The 18288-nt window shown below is 45.2% G+C and overlaps 1 protein-coding gene across 1 annotated transcript; it reads left to right on the plus strand.

The window, feature by feature from the left end:
• Positions 1–5533: 5533 nt before the first annotated feature.
• ZCCHC10 (zinc finger CCHC-type containing 10) lies at positions 5534–17116 on the plus strand. The gene is made up of 4 exons (XM_050312283.1): positions 5534–5619; positions 8200–8361; positions 11916–11957; positions 15336–17116. Exons 1-4 carry the CDS (start codon positions 5540–5542, stop codon positions 15601–15603), a joined length of 552 nt encoding a protein of 183 aa, XP_050168240.1. The 5' UTR covers positions 5534–5539; the 3' UTR covers positions 15604–17116.
• Positions 17117–18288: the final 1172 nt, after the last annotated feature.

Below are 18288 nucleotides of genomic sequence, written 5' to 3' on the forward strand. Positions count from 1 at the left end.
TCAGATAAGTGTTCAAGGCCAGGTTGGATGGGGCTTGGAGCAACCTGGTTTAGTGCCCATGGCAGGGGAGTGGAATGAGATGAGCTTTCAGCTCCTTCCAACCCAAACCATTCTGGGATTCTCTGTTCTGATTTTTCCTGAATTACAGAAGAAAATCCAAGGCTGGATTCATAGTTTTATACTTGACAATGTGGTTAAAAGACATTGTGGTTTCAACTATGTGGTTCCAGCTATGCTCCCAATAAAATTTAGCCCATGATTGCTTTATATCCAGTATCATTTACACTACATTCAGCCTGTAATCAACACACAACATTTTAGTATTATTATATCTTATTGGGCCATTCTCACTGTAGTTTGGATGTGTATAGCTACATTGTGTTTCTCAGAGCAATGTTTGGCCAACTAGTGCTTTGTGGGTTTGCTAGAGAAAAGTCCTTTCAGGGATCAAGGATTCCTAAAAAGCAAATTTATTTTTTTTTAAAGAAAAAGAATCACTCAAAATTCCAGCACATTCCATGGTCCCACCAGTGGTGGGAGTGGGGTGAGGGGGAATGGACACCCAGCAGTGGTGCTGCTTCCCCTGGTAGAGCAGAGGTCAGCGAGGGTTCTACCGAGGGGAATGCTTTGGGATGAAAGCACAAGGGATTGGCAGATTCATCCTAACACAAAACTAATTGTGATACTTATATCCATGGATTCGGTGAAACTGAATGCTTAGGAATGCTATGAATTTAGAGATAAAACGCCAAAAATACGTCAGCGTAATGTGTTATAAACAGTACGTTACCAAGTTCCCAGCGCTGTATTTACATCCCTGCTTCTTGTTTTAGTGACACAGAAAACACGTGGCGGAGAAATTCAATATTCCAAGCAGGAAGGACTCCTGCCCCAGAGCCGCTCTGGCAGCTGCCGGTGGGCTGGGAGTTGCATCACGGTGCTAATGACAGAATATTAATGAAGTGTTTGACCTTGGTCGTCCTTGAGCACAGGGCGAGGTGCCAAGGAACCTGTTGGTCTGGGTGGGAATATTGTACAACCCACAGTGCCGGGAAAACAGTTTCCTCTTGTATGTGTCACTTTCCCTTTGAAAAGGAGAGACAGGGAGCAGAGCCTGCTGTCAGAGGGGATCTGTGTCGGAGTGCCCTGATGTGACCGCTGACCCTGGGCCAGGACATGGCCCTGGGACTTTGCCAGGGCTGCTGCCTGTGGGGACGGGAGGGTGGTGGGGGAGAGCCCAAACAGACAGTTCTGGTCACCACATACAACCCCAGCCAGGTGAAAAAGAGATAGATCAACCCAAAACCTGAGGTGTCGTGATGTAGTCGTTTAAGTGGAACAGATTCCACAATTCTCACTGCTCTCCTCTATTTTCTGAATGTTTTTGCTTGTAAGAAGTGAGACTTCCAAGGTACAAAACATGAACAGACTATTATAACTACTTCTAAGAAATAATTAGGATTTGATGACAGCTGAAAGACATGCAGCTTATCCTGAACTCCTATAATACATTTTCTTTAATAAGGCTTTATCTTTTCTTCCCTGGTGAAGAGTGATTTGCAGAGAGAGAGCAACTTTGAATGGAACAGTGAAGTACCTGCTGGGGTAACTCAGCTAAGAGAAAGTCTTCCAAATGTGATGATAACATGGCCCAAAACTCATGGCTGTTTTCAACAGAAGGAATAAACTGCTGGTGATGTACATGACACCATCCCACTGCTCGGAGCTGCACAGGGGTGTCCTGTGGCCTGGCAGGTGTTACAGATGTGTGACCCTCAAAAACCAGGGGAATAAAAAATAGGAAAAAGACTGATGTTAGTTTGTGTGCCAGGAGTGATTTTGTATGTTCTTCAGGGTATCCATACTGTGCTTCATTCAGTGCTTTGCTCAACCTGTGCCTTGGTCAGTCCTGATCTCAGTCTGCAGCCTCAAGACTTTCTCAGAACTTACTCTTCTGAGGAGCTTCACAGATAAATCCTTGCCTGGCACATTTCACATATCTCCTTTATGACCTATAAGCAAAACAGATACGTGACTTCAGTGCCTCCATACTGCAAATCCACCACCACCGTGTATCCCGGTGTCCTCCCAGAACCTCCAGCCTCAGTTTACAGTTCATTGCACCTCCAAGTCAGTCTTGCAATTCATCAACGCCGGCCAAACACGACCACGAATGTGCGCTTAAAATAATCCCTGGCTGGTATCTGTCACAGGCTATTCTTTGGGCTGCTGGAAATAGCCCGTGCACGTCACCCCACGCATGGGTCATCAGCCTATTCTGGGATATTCAAATAGAAAGGGGCTTTGTGATCCCCTCAGCTGAGGGATCTGGGATATCAGATTGCCCAGAACTCTGATCTGACTCATACCACATATAACCCACTTCTCTGAAACCCGGCCTGTCTGTGCTCCCAAAGGTTACATGGGAGCTGGGTTCTACCCGTTCTGTTATCTCAAGAATTTGCAGAGAAATAAATGTGAAAAAAGACAAATTTCCCTTTTATTCTGGTTTCCAGAGTTTTCCATCAAACTTGGAAGATAATTAGATTTCCTGTGTTGACAAATTAAGCCAAACCAAACAAACCCCACATCAGCCAACTGAACATTCCCAGAGAAACATAACAAAGGCAAACAGAGAAATTTTTAAATTGTGATTAAATTTTTTGATGCGATAAAGAAAATATCAGTGAAAGATCACATAATCCCAGTGACTGGGGTAGTAAGACTGGAATTAAGTTCAGTGGTACAAAGAGTAAGGTGATGGGCACATGAACTAAGAGCAAAAAACCTGGAAGTGCTTTTGTAGGAAATAATAGCAGAAGAGAGTGACCTGCATCTAACCTGGCTTGTTAGGGGGTGGAAAGTAAACACATGAGGATGGCAGTAAGTAATTAAACCAAGGAACAGCTGACAACAAACGGATAAACCAACTGATCACCCATAAATTAAACCAGAAAGCAAGGGGATCCTGGAACAATTGGAGCAATCAACTCTGGAAAGTCAGCTAAGGAGAGCTGGGGGAAGAAAACTGTTAAATGTGGGTCAGCCCAAGTGTTGAGATGGGATTCTGTGAAACGGTTCCCACATAACTGGAAGCAGCAGGAGTACCTACTGGGTAGCTTTGAGCTCTGTCATCCCAAAACATACAGATCCTAACACAGGGAGGATTGAGGCCACAGTCCGCCCTTGCCGAGCCCTTTTCCATGGGGCCAGTGCTTGTACTGCTCATGGATCAGGAGCTGGGGCCATGAGCCCATCCCAGCATGGGTGAAAGGCTGTGGACAGGAGCTCAGCCCAGATTTTTTCCATCCAGACTATCCACAAGCCTCCTGAAAGTTCCAGAATTTTGTGTGCTGTGCACACACATGGTGTGGGTGAGGCACCCGTGTGGGTTGGGAGCACTGCCCCATCCTGTGCCCTCTGCCAGCCGCTGAGGCTCCTTTGAGTGCACTGAGCTGCTGGAGCTCTGCCCAGGAGAAGGAAACATCGGGATTTGTTCTGGATCCACGTCATCCATTCCACTGACACAGCTAATGATGTGAGCTTCCACAAACCGCCCACGCGGGTGACGTCCCCGCTTCGTCGACGTGCTTCACGCTCCACCGGGAGACATTTGGGATCTGGTGACACGGGGATGTGCTCAGCGTTCGCCAGAATGTGAGCTGAGCATCCAAAAATAGGGCAGAGCTTTCCAGGCTGGAGCAGGGAACAGTCCCCAGCAGGCACTGGCTGAGGGCACAGTCAGGATAAAGTCCCATAGCATCGCTCCCCCCTCTTGGGCAGGGGTGTTTGTCGCGACCTCACAGCTCATCAGTTTAATTAATTTTCATGCATTCTAATAACAAAGCCTGTTTTTTACTTTTTATTTCAAAGGGAACAGTGGTTAAGTGTCCATATAGATTACAGATTTTTGGGATGCACCATCCCTTTCAATGTACTTTGACAATAGCTGACCTAATGAAGACTAACCTGGTTTGAGGCTCCAGAAGGTCCCTTTACGTGAACACCAAGTAACAGTTCACACCAGTTGTATCTTTTTTCTTTCAGCTGTACCATCCTCTGTCTGTTTATATGGTGGATACCAATGGAGTCTGGAATTATGCAAGCCTGGAATTCTAAAACATAGAACTGAGTCTGCTCTTAGTTACTGATACAAACATTGAGTGTCTCCATTGATTTTACTAGAACAGACTGACATCCATACTGGCATTAAGTTTAGATATATCATAAATACCTTTTTTTTTTTTGGCCAGATCTTCCCTTATCTCTGAGGCAGTTCAAACAAATCCTTTTTGTGACTCTGCTGGAAGAGGAGACCCTTTTCACCACACAAATCACAGCAATGAACACATGAAAACTGTGTTCAGCAAGTTTTGCTGCAAGGAAAATGTGCAGAAGAGGGAATGAGGGAACCCATCTTGCTTGGGAAGTTACGAGACAGAGAAACATAAGGATTTTGAGCTTGTGTCACTTTACTTTTTGCCTAGGAAGGGATTCCCATATTTCTGATTCCCATAAACAAGTCATCTGAAATATCCCAGCAGATGGGATCTCACCTGGGGTTCCCTCCTCTGATGTGCTAAAACATGCTGTGATGAGGCTGGTCCATGAAATCACCATCACAGCATGGGAAAACCATCACAGAAATCATGTCCAGGCCACACTCCAGCAGGAAATGGGAGTTCTCTCTTCATGGCACTTGTCAGGCCCAGCAGGGACCGTGTCCGTGCCCAGGATCACTGCAGCGAGTGCTTGTCTCACTTGGCTGTTCTGGGTTGGCTTTGTGATGAAGAGAAGCATTGGGATTTTAATCTTTTTAAGCTGGCTGGTTTTTAGGGAAAGCTCTGTAGGTGAGACAGCAACTTCCATTAGGAAATACAGTTCGGATGGATCTGGGAATTGTAAGGCAAATCTTTCATCCATCCATCATCCTGAACTGCAGCCCCCAGCTATTCCAGCAGCAGTATTTCTCCCACATCAGCCCCTCATGTCTCTGGCAGGGCAGAAGAGACTTTGGCACGAAAAAGAAGAGGAGGAGCAGCGTGAGCTTTCTGACACTTCGGGAATCTGTGCCAGCTGGGACGGGCAGGGCAGCCAAGGAAGAGCCACAAGGAATGTGGCTTCACGTATTGGCTTTATCAAAACTCATTGTTCTCTCACGGGATCAGTTTTAAAAGGATATCTTAAATTTTGTGGCAGAAACCACCAAGAAAGCCTCTTTTAATGCTGAATTCTGATTACTCCTTCCATTAGTATCCTGGAACTACTTTATATCCTATTGGTGTCCTGAAGGTACTTTATATCCCACCATTTCCAGTGTTGATTCAGGACTATCCTGCCACAAGCACCAGTGAGAGGCAATAAATGGGCATTTAGTGAAATAAAGGAACGTTACCCGTTCAGGTTGGTCACAGACGCGATGACGGCGCGGGCGCGGCAGGGGGCGCTGGGGAGCGCGGCCGCTCTGGCCCCCGGAGGACCCGCTCTCTATGGCGCCCGCTCCTTCCCCGGCGGGCGGCGGCCAGCGGCCCGTCCCGGCATGCACCGCGGCGCGCTCAGTTCCGGTGTAGGCGCTAAGATGGCGACGCCCATGCACCGGCTGATCGCCCGCAGACAGGCGTGAGTGGGGCCGGGGCTGCGGGGCCGTGCCGGGCGGGAGCGGGGCTGCAGAGCGGCGGGGCCGGCCGGGGCCGCGGAGCCGAGCGCTTCCCCGGCGCTCAGGGTCCTCCCCGCCGGCGCGGTGCGTGCCGGGCGGGCGCTGCTCGGCGGAGGGGACACCCCCTAGATTGCTGGGGTGACAGCGAGGGTTGGGTTTGGGGTGTCCCGTGCGCGGCTCGGCGTGTTCCGCGGCTCCACAGGCGGTGGGAGCGGGAGCGGCGGGCGGGGAAGGAGGGGAAGTTGTTGGATTTTGTCGCTCGGAGCCGGCGCGGGGGAGCAGCGCCCCGGGACGGGAGCCCTGAGCGCGGGGGGCGGCTCGAGGGGCGGGCGGTTACCGATCCCCACCGCAGGCGCTCGGCAGCCCAGCTAACGACAAATAATCTCCAGCTTCGCTTTGTGCTGCATTTACAGAACGGCAAAAAACCCCCCAAAAAAACCAAAACAAAAAAACCACAAAAAAACTCAAGCCGAAACAAAAATCAAGCGAGCTTTACTAGATGTAGGTATTGCAATCAGATAATTTCCTCAGCACCAAAAAGGTCTGACTGCAAACACTGAAATGAGGAAAACCATGTTTTTGCTTGTTTGGGAAGTGCAGCAGGTGTGTGTTTGTGTGTGTGTCCCACCCTCACTTGCTGCTGACATTGCCTTTGCAGTTGTTTGTAGATTTGGATGTTGGGTTTTTTCCTTAGATTAATTTATTTCTCATGTTTCAGTTTTGTGACTGTGTTTGAGGTTTTTTGCCCGATCACACGAGTTGGGCAGAATGTGGATGGTTTCTGCAATTCTCCTGCCTTTTCCATGGTTTAGTAATAATCTCTTTGCTATTTGCTAGTGGAAAGTAATTTGAGATTTTAAAAGACTCATGGAATACAGCCTTTGATCCCTGCTAAAGTTTGCTTCAGTTTTGTGCTTTTCGTTAGTGTTAAACTGGTTGGTGCTGATGTGCTGTTTGCAGATCTGTGGCTGGTGAGCAGGTCTGATGTTCTGGTCGTTACTGATACTGGTTTTAGGACTTAATCCTTGTCTTTTTAGCTTGCAGGGAATTGTCTGCTCCGCTTGTGTGAGTAGAACTAAAGCCCTGGAAACACTGAGTTACGTTGTAGTTGCTTTAAACTTCCCCTTTATTCCTGTGGACACAAGGCTGGGCTGGTTTGAGAGAGAAAAACATCAAATTTGGGGGGGGTTATGTCGATGAAGAGAAGGGAGAGTCATCACTGAACTTCTGTGTAACTGCTGTGGCAGAGCCTGAAGTGCAAGACAAAGACAAACAAACCCCTCAAAGCCTTTGGGTTTTGTTCCTTCCCAGGCATTCTGATTCCTGCTCCAGTCCCAGTTCCTTGTACTGGGCAGGCTTCAGTTTAATTAATATTTTAGTGCTGACTTAGCTGAGTATTTCTAAGGCTTGAGTGTGAAGCCAAATGCTCTCTGCATTGAATGAGTGATGGATATTCAACACAAGATTCCCTTCAACAACTGCCCCAGAAGGTGGTGGCTGAAGCTGAGGGAGAAGCAATTCCTACCCTGCCTGGAAGTGCAACACTCATTTTGAGGGCAAAGTGCTCACTGCTGGTCTGTCACTTTATTCTCACTAAATGAACAGTCTGGGAGCCTCCTAGTTCAGCCAGACTGGTAAATATAGACAGTTTAGATGGGCTGGCCTTGGAAACTTTGTATTTTGGTGCTTGGAAAAAACCCAGAAGGTGGGAAGAGGTGACAGAAGTCACAGGGCTCTGAAAGGAGTGACACAGTCTGGAGTTCAGTCCTGGCTCAGAACTAATTTTGCCCCTGACCTTGAGCAGTCCCTTGGCTGTGTGTGAGTTTCCTTATTTGTAAAGGAGAAGGGAAAACAGCTTTGCAAAAGCTTCCCAACAGCAGCTTAAGAGCTTGAGTGTGGAAGTAGGAGTGTTTTCCCTTCCCTGATTTCTCAAAATGCTCCCAGGATTTTACCCAGTGCAAGAACTGAAAGGTGGATGTGACATCTCCCTGACACTGCAGGGGTTTGGGGGCACGGGGCCCTCAGGGGAGTCTGGCTGGATTTTCTCTGCACAAAGGGAGCAGGAATCCAATTGTTCCTGTGATAAACCTGCCAGGCTTTAAGGAATCATAATAAAATCAAATAAGCTACAACCAGGAGCATCTCAGAGAGTCCTGGGCTGTTTGTGAGAACTGGGCAGTTAGGTACCTGAGCGTTAAATTCTGAGGTTTTGAAATGTAGCCGCTGCTTTTTTGCTAACTGTTCTAAACCATAATTTCAATTATTTACCTGAAGTAATTTACAACCACCTGCAAATTGTATTCAGTGTAGTTGTTCCCACATGAAAATGTTTTAATAAATGAAAATCTGTTCGCTTAAATTCTGTATGCACCTGATATTACTGTTTGTGCCCTGATTTAAGAGCAAAGCTGAAGCACCTCTGAACATCTGGTTTACCCATGACTTGATGCTGTTAAAAATCTGCATGATGAAAAAATAAATAATTTTTCACTAGGTAGAACAGACTTGGAGTGAGTCACTTAAGCAATTCTGCATCTTTCTAGGGAGGCAAACAAGCAGCATGTGAGATGTCAGAAGTGTTTAGAGTTTGGCCACTGGACATATGAATGTACAGGGAAGAGAAAATACCTGCACAGGCCTTCGAGGACAGCTCAGCTGGCCAAAATCGTGAAAGAGAAAGAAAAACAACTATTACTGCAACAGAGGTAAGACTGGCAGGATTAAATGTCTGGTTTATTAATGAAATAAAAGCAAAGATGGTGTCCCAGACCGTTTTCTGGGATCTTTTCCTTCAGGTTGTGTGATGTTTGCCTAATGCTGGAGCTGATTTGCATGTTAGGTGGAATATGTACACGCAGGCCCACACAGAATTAAAATGAGCATTTTAATTAATTTAATTTAAATCTCTCATTAACACCTGCTCCTCTGAAATACACTTTAAAAGCATTTTGGCTTGTCTGTAACAAAAAAACCATCCAGTAAGCCAATAGTTGGAGCCATTTCTTAATAAAACAGTTTCCTGAATTCCTTGGTTACTTGATTTTGTGTTTACCTGCTGGCACAAGCAGGTGGGTGTGAAGACTGTAAATGTGTTTATAACAAAGAGGCAACTCTTGCCCTTCTGTTCAGGTTTGCTGGTAGAGTGTGGAGTTAAACTGGTGTTCTGGGCACGACCTGACAGTGTCTCCTGCTGCTCCCTGGGAGCTGCACTGGTTAAACTGGTGAATGGGAGTGGAGTTATCAGGTGGTTTTAACTCTCAAGCATAAAGTAATGACACCTCACTGAATTGCATAATTGTTTCCTGTTTTGACATCTGAGAAAGTGGAAGATGCAGCTTAACAGAGAAATCTAAATGAAACTCAGCATGTGGGGTGTGATTTCCTTTCTGCTTTGCTCTCAGTACACTTTGTGTTCTTCCCCCGAGGTTAATCACGGTTTTAACAAGCAGCTCCAGAGCGAAAACCACTGCAACACATCAATTTTCCAGAAAATTGCTTTGTGTGTGAGGTTTATCTCTGCCACTGCAACTGCAGTTTGGTTTTGGCAGCTGGGGAGGTGCTGCCTCAGCCCCAAGGATGGAGAGAGTGAGGTCCCTGAGAGCCCTTGCAGGTGGAATTACTGAGGATTTGGACACGTGCCCTCAGTCACCGCCACTTCCAGCTCAGTGTGTTGGCTGTGGGTCATCACTCTGCCAGGATGTGAGTTATAGAGAGCATTCCCACCTTTTGCTGTTATCCCAGTGGGAGACAAAAGGGTGGTACCTCTGGCAGACGGGGCTCCTGTGGCTCCTGTCAGCTGTTGCAGCTCAGGCAGCAATTATGAGTCACAGGCCTGAAACACTGAAGTGGAGGCTCATTAGCCTGTGATAAGAGCCACCTAAAATGTTTGATTTTGAAATTAATTTTGATCCACTGAGTAATTCTGAAGTAATTAGAGTCACAGAGTATTGTAGATAGACATCAGGAGTGCTTGGGGCTCTGAAACTTGCTCCACATAGAGACAGAGTTTGGATGGGTTCTTCAGAAACTCGAGGTTTTTAGGCAAAGTTTGAGACTCAGATTTTTCCCTTGTTCCTTTTCTGCCCTATTTCTGGTGAATTCTTCAGGTTCACATTGGAGGATTGTCAATTGAGGGTGAAATTCCTTGAAACCTGGTCCTTGTGCTTGAGTGTGAGGGTGGGATAATTTTATGTAGGAATTCTAGGACTGTCCAGTCTGTCACAAATGGAGGTTTTTGGGCTGTAACAGTCCTCAGTGTGAGTGGCATGTGCTGTGACAAGTCATCTTGTCAATGGAAGACTGACTAATCCTTAGGTGGGAGCAGTGTTTAATCCTGGTTAAATTGGGCTGGATTCACAGGGGTTATATAATCATAAGCTCCTTAGCTGTGCCATAAGGGATCCTATTCCTTAAGTGCCAGTGTTACACTTCCAAGGATGAAGCTTTTTCTTTGTGGAAAAACAGCTTCCTAGGAAACACTTTTGCTTTTTATATCACTTTTTTTGGAAGGTTCTTGTCACAGAGAAGTTGGGTCTCCCACAGCTCTGCTTTGGAGTCCTTGTATCACCACCTTTAAAGATCTAGGCAGGAATCATTAACCAGAAGGCAAACACAGCCTAATAAGGCCAATATTTACATTTGACAACCACATCCAAGCTATTTCAGCATGAACTCATTCCATAGTTGTTCCAGGATCCCTCTGTTGGCCCAGTGCTGACCCCAGGATTCCGTTGGACACTGTGGAGGTGTCAGTAAACCCCTCACTGCCTGCCCAGCCCTGGGCTGGAGTTGGGAGGGGAGGAAAGGTGAGGGAATCCTCATTCCTGACTGATGTTACTGCACTGAACCCAACCCAGAGTGTGATTTATGGCTCTGAAGGCACTGTGGGGCCACAGGGAGAGCGAGGGAGTGCCCGGAGCAGGTCTGACTGCAGGGCCTGGAGCAGCTCCTGCAGTAACCTGCACCTCACACGCTAGAGGGAGGCACAGCCCCGTGCCCGGGTTCCTCACACACTGAGTGAGGTCTTGTCTTCTCAAAGGTGCTGTGAGGTTTAATTCTGTTTCTCACAGTGACTCCTCTTACCTGTGAACACCTGGTGACCCTGGAGGGTGTAAGGCCTTAGGAATGTAAGTATGAACGGGAGGGATTGTAACTTGGGTTGGAATTTGAGTATCAGTGGATCTTCCTTTTGCCCACAGGAGAGTGTGGGGAGTGTGAAAAACTCCTCTGTGTGATGAGAATGTTTTCATACCGTATGTGTGAAAATAAAAAACTGGAAAAATCTCATTTTTCTGGCTTATAAAGAGCATTGAACTTTTATCGAAATACAGTGTAGGTTACACTTAACACTTTCTTCTTTCTACCCTTTCTGGAGTCTTTATCAACACATACTGTTTTCTAATGCCTGAATGAAATATATTTGCAGTTTTCACTTCCATTTTTATGTATTCCAAATGGCTTCTAATGACAAGTTTCAGTTGAGCAAGAAAGATACCCTGGGTCATGAAAGTGCACAGCTTCCTGATAGATCAGTGGCACGTTGTGTTGTAAGGATATGATGAGGGAATACTTGAATCACACAGGTACATTCCAGGTTGAATTATGTGCTGTGTATCTGCAATGGATTGAAAACAGCACGTGACTGGCCTGTTTGACTGAAGGAATTTTGTTTTCTTTTTAAAAAGAGAATCCAGCAGTGAAGACTGCTTTAAAAAAGTTCATCTCCCTCAGTGTTTTGTTAAAAGAAACTTTCTTCTGTGTCACCTACCTCTAAAACTTTGTGTGAGTGGATGATCACGTGGGAATCTCAGAGACACACCTGGAAAGCATGACTATAAATAGATTTTTCTGTTTCTTTTTGCACTTGAAAGAAATGTGAAAGCTACAGGCTGATTCAATGTTTTACCCTTTGCTTCCATCAATTCAGTTATTGCTAAATACAGTTCTGTACAATTTTTTTGTGTCCTTTTCTCCTGTGCCTTCCATTCCAAAATGCTTTTGTCCATATAAAATGAAGCAAAGAGGAGAGTAAAGCATCCATAACACAGAAAATTAGAGGTGAATTGCTGTTTGTTTTTTTTAATTCCCCTGCCTTGTAGTTGTTGCTCTGGTCTCCACAGGACTGAGAAGAGCTGCCTGGTGCCCTTATGGCTCTGCCAGCAGAACACCACTGTGTGCTCATATTAAACTCACTGTGATGCTATTTATTTAATTTTCCTACCATATTAATCAAAGCCATTATTTTTCTCCCCTTAATTAGTGCTGGAGAAAGTGCTGCAGAAAAGAAGACCAAGAAAAAAAGGTACGTGGGTCTGGTGGCAAATGGTGCAGCTGATCTGGGGTGTTGCAGGAGTTTGGGAGAGGGTGGGAAAAGTCAACATTGCGATAAGTCTTGGCTTTACTGCTCTGAGCCTGTTACAGGCTTTTGTCTGACAGGTATTTGGAGAGTTTCTACTCCTCCCTGTCCAAAAACTCTAAATTCCTTGTTCTCTGCTTTTCTCCCTCCTGATCATCCTACTTCTGCATGATCTTGCTTTAATGGTAAAAAAGGTTTGCATTTCTGCCTCAAAGTCCATCAAAGTGTCTCTGAAACAGTTGTGCAAGACTGGCACGGTGTTTTCTGGTCTGTCACTGCTCCACCTGCCCATCCTGCTCTGTCTTTTGTTGTTTTCGTTCCCTCCTGCCAGCTCGCTCTCTCTGAAGCCTCGTCTAGAGAGTGAAATAAAGCACTTAAAAAACAGAAATCCAAACCTAAAACCAAACAGAGCCACCTCAATCCCAAACCAAAATCCAGGGAATAAACCTCCCCCCACCCCAAGTACTAGTTGGAGCCAGGAACTCTTTTGACATTGTTTGTACTTGACTTTGCTTTGATGTTTGCTTGGGAATTTGCTTTATTAGCAGAGGAACAGCCAGAACTGAGGCTGTAACACTCCTGCTGATCGTGTTGGGAGTTTTACTCCAGGAGGGAATGTCTGTCCTGTAACAGCCTCAGTATCTCTTCCCATTTAGTTGTCAGTTCTCTAAATCTGATCTAAAACCAGTTTTCAGGAGGTGTTTAAAGAGCAGGCCTCTTGCCTTGTGTGGCAGTCAGTGAATAAGGCACAGCAGATCTTTAAAACATGCCTCTATTTCAGGCTGTCTTGTGGAATGTGGCTTTATTGGAATGCTTGGCTATCAGAGTGTGTTTTATCAAAGGCTCCTTTCCCAGCAGTGCCCATTTATTGTTGGAGTTCCTTGGGACTAGTGAGATCATAAGTTAACTGATTTCCAAACAGTGTAACCCAGACCCCTTCTTGCCCCAGCTCTCTCAGATGCTGCAGCCTCTACTGGCAGAATTATTTTCAGAGTGTTTGAGCTGCAAACCAATGCAGAAATGAGCAGAGCAAAAGGGTCCTTGAAGGATTGGGTGATTTGGTCACTTTTTCCTTGAAATTTTAAAACTCTTGTAGATTTTAATTATTCTCCTGTATTTACACAAGCACCAAATCCATCAATATAAACTCCTTTCCAGGTAGTTTGCTGTTTATATTTTTATTATATGGGAAGAATTAAATGTGGACAATTCAGCAGAGGGTTACCACTGAGTATATAAATTCCAGATTTAAAATAAAACTATGCAGAAGTTCAGGTTCTGGCAATAAGAGCACGAACCTTTCACACAGAGTATGTTTGTTTTGATATAAACAGTAATAAGTGATCTCAGGTTCAACCAGAAAAACAGGCTCAGGCAAAGCAGCTGCTGCAGAGTCTTGTGACCTCAGGTGACACAGAGCTGCCTTCCAGGTGTCCTTCAGCATTCCCACCTGCCATGCTTTGGTTATCCATGGAAAGCCCACTTTATATCGGATCACACATAAAGCCACCTCTCTGAAGGGTGGAATTGTGTTCTAATTCACTTGTTCCTTCAGGCCCCAGCTGTGACTGTGCCCGGAATTGGAGGTTGGATGTGAGTGGCACCTGTGAGGGTTTAAAACCCCTGGGGGGGTTGGAGCAGAGCAGGGTGACAGCCTGGGTGACACCAGCACTTGTCCCACAGCTGGGACACAGGATCACACAGGGCATTAACTTCCAGAAACTTGTTCTGAGGAGAAGGAATGTTATCTGCTGGAGAAGTTCTGTGCTTTGTCAGTGGTGTGGTAGACCCAAAATCTTACATCTAACAGCCTACAGCATCTGCACTGTCACGTTGCTTCACATTACAGTTTGTATTTGAATTTTACTCACTGCCATCTCCCTCCTCCTCCTGGAAGTACCAACAGGCTACATGTTGCATCACCTGAAAACAAGTCCCTGCCTATTTCCTCTCCCACATCCAGCTACTGCTTTCCTTCAGGAGAAGCAGCTTTAAGTACAATATTCTGATGTTTGTATGAATGGTTTTTGGATTATAACCTAAACACTGGACTACTGCTATGGATTCTGAGAGAGGTCATCAGGAAAAGGATGTTCAGAGTTACCACTCAGGGGGTCCTCTGACTGATTCCTGCCCATGTCAAGGATTCTGCACATCTAATGGAACTGGTTAGATTGAAACTACTACTCCCATTCTTTTTTTGATTTGTTTTCCTCATCTTAAAACTAATTTTTCCCAGACAATGAATATTTAACCAGCATTATGGATTTATCTGTAATAAACAGCTGTTGTGTCTGCACACACAGAGATAACAGATTACAGATGTATCATAAAAACTTCTGTGGTTCATAGCTCAACACACACTCCCACACTTGTCAACTGACATGGCTGGTATGATTAAAAAAATCAGTCTCTCTTTAATAACCTTAACACAGGTATTTCATGAGTTGTTGTATTTAAACAACTCTCTCATAAAAAATCCTTCTTTAATTTTCTAATGGACAGGAGATTCTGCATTATTGTAATTTACAGTTCTGCATGTTCTCTGGCTGACTTTGGGAAGGGAGGTGAATCAGTGCCATTACACTTCCTTGGGAGAAAGATCTATGGGAGAATTGAATTGGTCCTTCTTGAAATTCATGTTGGCTCACTTAATCAGAGATGTTGATCTTGAGAGCAACGGCCTCAGTGAGGGCTAAACATGAAAAAAAATGTGCAGAGCATACAGAAATCCTCTTTGCTGTGTTCATCATTCTGTCTTTATCTTGGATTGTTTCCACCCCTTCTCCACCTGGAAAACACAGGCGTCCTGTAGTGGCAGGTAATTTGGGTTCTTTTGCCAGGAGTAATCTAAGAACAGTTTTCACTGGAAACAGTTCTGACCTTGGTGAAATCACTGATGAAACCTCCCCCAACTCGTACACTGCTGGAATTTCACTGTGTTGCAGTGGGGAGCAGAGAACTGAGCTTGGCTAATTTTCCCCAAGGCTTTGGTAGTACAGGACATTCAGAATTCCCCTGCAGCCGGGTCAGTAAAGCCCCTGGTCATTGCTAGGAACAAGATCCTTGCCAGCTTTCCCACTTACCCTCTCTCTGCAGTCCTGCTGGATTATGTCATGTCTGTGCTGTCCCTCTGTCATTGCTGAATTGGTCAAGATCCATTTGTCCAGGGTTGGAAAAGGGGAGGGAAGGACACAGGAATTTGTCTTAGATTGGAAATGTTCCGGCCAGATAATTGATCTTTGGGTTACAACACAGCAGAAAGAACACTGTGTGATGTGGGGGTGCTGACAGGGCTGTTCTCAGCTGGTTGTTCTCTCCCAGATCCAAGAGTGTGACCAGTTCCAGCAGCAGCAGCAGCGACAGCTCAGCCAGTGACTCCTCCTCTGACAGCGAGGACTCTTCTACCTCCTCCTCCTCCGATGACAGTGACAGTGATGAGAGCTCCTCTTCTTCCTCATCTTCCCCGTCCTCCAGTAGCACTTCCTCCTCCTCCGAGTTCGACTCGGACTCCAGCTCCTCCAGCAGCAGCAGCAGCAGCAGTGACAGCAGCTCTGATGAGGAGCCCCCAAAGAAGAAGAAGAAGAAATAGCCTGGGGTGGGGCAGGACTGGTGTGAAGGGAGTGACAACACTCAGAGGTGTCTGGAGCACACGGCTGCCAAACAGTTCAATGGTCAACATTTCTACTGCTAAAACTTTTTAAGTGTTTTGCATAGTTGTTCACAGGACATGGGAGGTGTGAGGGCATGTGAGACTTACTGAAAGAGTATTTTTGTGGTTTATCCTTTTATGGAAGATTTTACTTTTTTAGTTCTAAAAAAAAAAATAAAATAAAATCTATCATCAGATTTGTTTATCTGAGCTAAGGTCCAGTAACCTGGATGTTTACATGCTGGAAAGCAAGAGCTTTTTATTGCAGATTATGCTGTGCATCATGTGCTGTTCCTCTCTTAATGACAGCTTCACTTCCATTGAGAAAATCCTCTAAACTGTTAAAAGCAGAAGTTTTACAGTGCTGCTGTGGAGCTCTGGCATTGTTGAACCTGAATGCACAACGTGTCACACACAGGGCCTTCCATCTCGCTGGTGACAAATGGATTCTGTGCTGCTGAGCTTGTGTTCTGATGGCTTTTCCTGATGCTTCCAGGTCAAGTCTTAACTGCAACATCCAATTTAACTAGTGTTGAGTTGTTACTGATCAATGTAGTGCTTGTCCTGCCCAGAGGCTTTGGGCTTTCTACTCCCTGTGTCCTTGGCTCATGTATTTGTAGTGTTTTCTGAGACACAGAGTCTGTGTCAGAAAGCAGCAGGGCAGTGAATTAGGGCTGATGCTGCTTTGGAGTTTCATCCTTGTGCCTTTTTTTGTAAATTAAATGTATCCCAGTGAGACAAGGGCTTGAGAGTGGGTGTTTTTCAGGACTCCATCAGCTTCTCATCCAGAATATGGTCAGTAAACCAGAGAAGTAGTAACAAACTGGGCACTGTTTTCAAGGAGATGGGGGAAAAGGCTGTTTCACTGGATGCTCAGTAAGAAAAGTGGCAAAGAAATTAAGTTCCCAAAGGAAAGTGTTCCCCTTTTAGTATTTTTTCCAAGAAGTGTGTGTAATGCTGGATCACCAGGCCGTGCCGTTGGGCACACGGTGAGTTACAGTCTGCAGAAGAATCAGCCACTCTTTGTAACGTGTCTGAGAACTGCCAAGGGAGAAGCAAAGGAGTGCAAAACCCCCACAAAACTAACAAAAGCAGAATCCAAACACACTGCAGAACAAGGATGGGTTGCAGATTGGGAGTTGTTTCTTCTGGTGGATTGAAGCAGTTGGTATTAGTATTTTATTTTGTGATACAGTCTCCTAAATTTGTTATTGTTGGAGTGCTCTTATTGGGGAGGGGGCATCACATGAATTCTTAAATATCTTGGTTTAGGTAAAATATAGTAACTAAACTATTTTTTATATTTTTATGGGGAAAAGTAGTGTGTACAATTACTTTGGAATAAACTGTACTTATTTAAATGTTTGGAAACACATATGTTGTGTGTCTCTGTGACCACTCCTGTGTTTTACAGAACAAGCTGCAGACTGTAAATAAAATAAATACCAGGAAATTGTTTAAGTCTTGTTGAGTGAATGTACCATTTAATGGGAAAAGTTAATAAATTATTAAACAGTAGTTGCTAAGTTGATGATTGCTGCAAATACGTAAAATATTTGTGGTGTTTGTGTGCAGGTGGTTTCATCTGAAGTTGCTTTTGCGTTGCCTCAGAAGGGTAGCACTGCTCCCCAGTAATTTGTCCAACCATAAATCCCTCTCGACTCAGTCTCTTTAAAGAAATGTTCAATATACAATATTATTTTTTTACTTGCCCTTTCTGTTTACTTTCTCTCTACCTGTTCTTATTTTACAGAGTAAACTCCCCCAGCCTGGCCAGAGCCTTACCCTGGTTCATGTGCCATTAGGTCATTTCCTGATCTCCTGCTGGATGTTTGATTCAATTTTTTTTACCAATGGAAAGTTACTTCTTTCAGGACTGTCTCCTAAAGCTGCAAAAGATCATTAATTTTATTAAAACCCTGCTAAGTAGAAATTACTGCATTAACTGAGCATTTACAGCCCCTGCACAGCTCTGAACAGCCCATTCAGTCCCTGCAATTCCAGGCAGAGCTGCCATTGCTCATTGGAGGGGAGCAATTGATGCAGCTTGGCAGGAAAACAGCCTCGGGAAAAGGCATCACCTTTCAGGGAGAAACACTGGGAATAGGGGGCAGAGCAGGAGAAGGGAGAGAAAACCCAATCTTCAAGTCTGGGGCTTTATTAAACCAAACATCTGTCACTCACAAACAGCTTTTGGGTACTCACAAGGAAAAGTACATTATACAGTCTCATGTGGATTGATTTATTTTCTTAGGGAAGAGTCCTTAATAAATAGAAGTTTCACTATCAAATGGATTTGGTTTATAAAGAAATGATTCAACATGACTTAACCCCCTGGGTTTAATTTGCTTTATGAATAGGGATTTGTCCAAGCTCTGCCTTTAACGGGCACTGAGATGTGGCTTGTGCGTGAGGTGGATCTTCACGGCCTTGTTTGTTCATCCACATGTGTGTGATACAAAACAACACCAGAATATCACAGAATCCCAGAATGGACTGGGTTGGAAGGGACCTTTAAAGGTCATTAAGCCCAACCCCCTGCCGTGGGCAGGGACACCTTCCACTAGCCCAGGTTGCTCCAAGCCCCGTCCAAACTGGCCTTAAACACTTCCAGGGACGGGGCAT

This window comes from Myiozetetes cayanensis, unplaced genomic scaffold, assembly GCF_022539395.1.
Source record: "Myiozetetes cayanensis isolate MyiCay16 unplaced genomic scaffold, myiCay2020 scf17, whole genome shotgun sequence".
Lineage (NCBI taxonomy): Eukaryota > Metazoa > Chordata > Aves > Passeriformes > Tyrannidae > Myiozetetes > Myiozetetes cayanensis.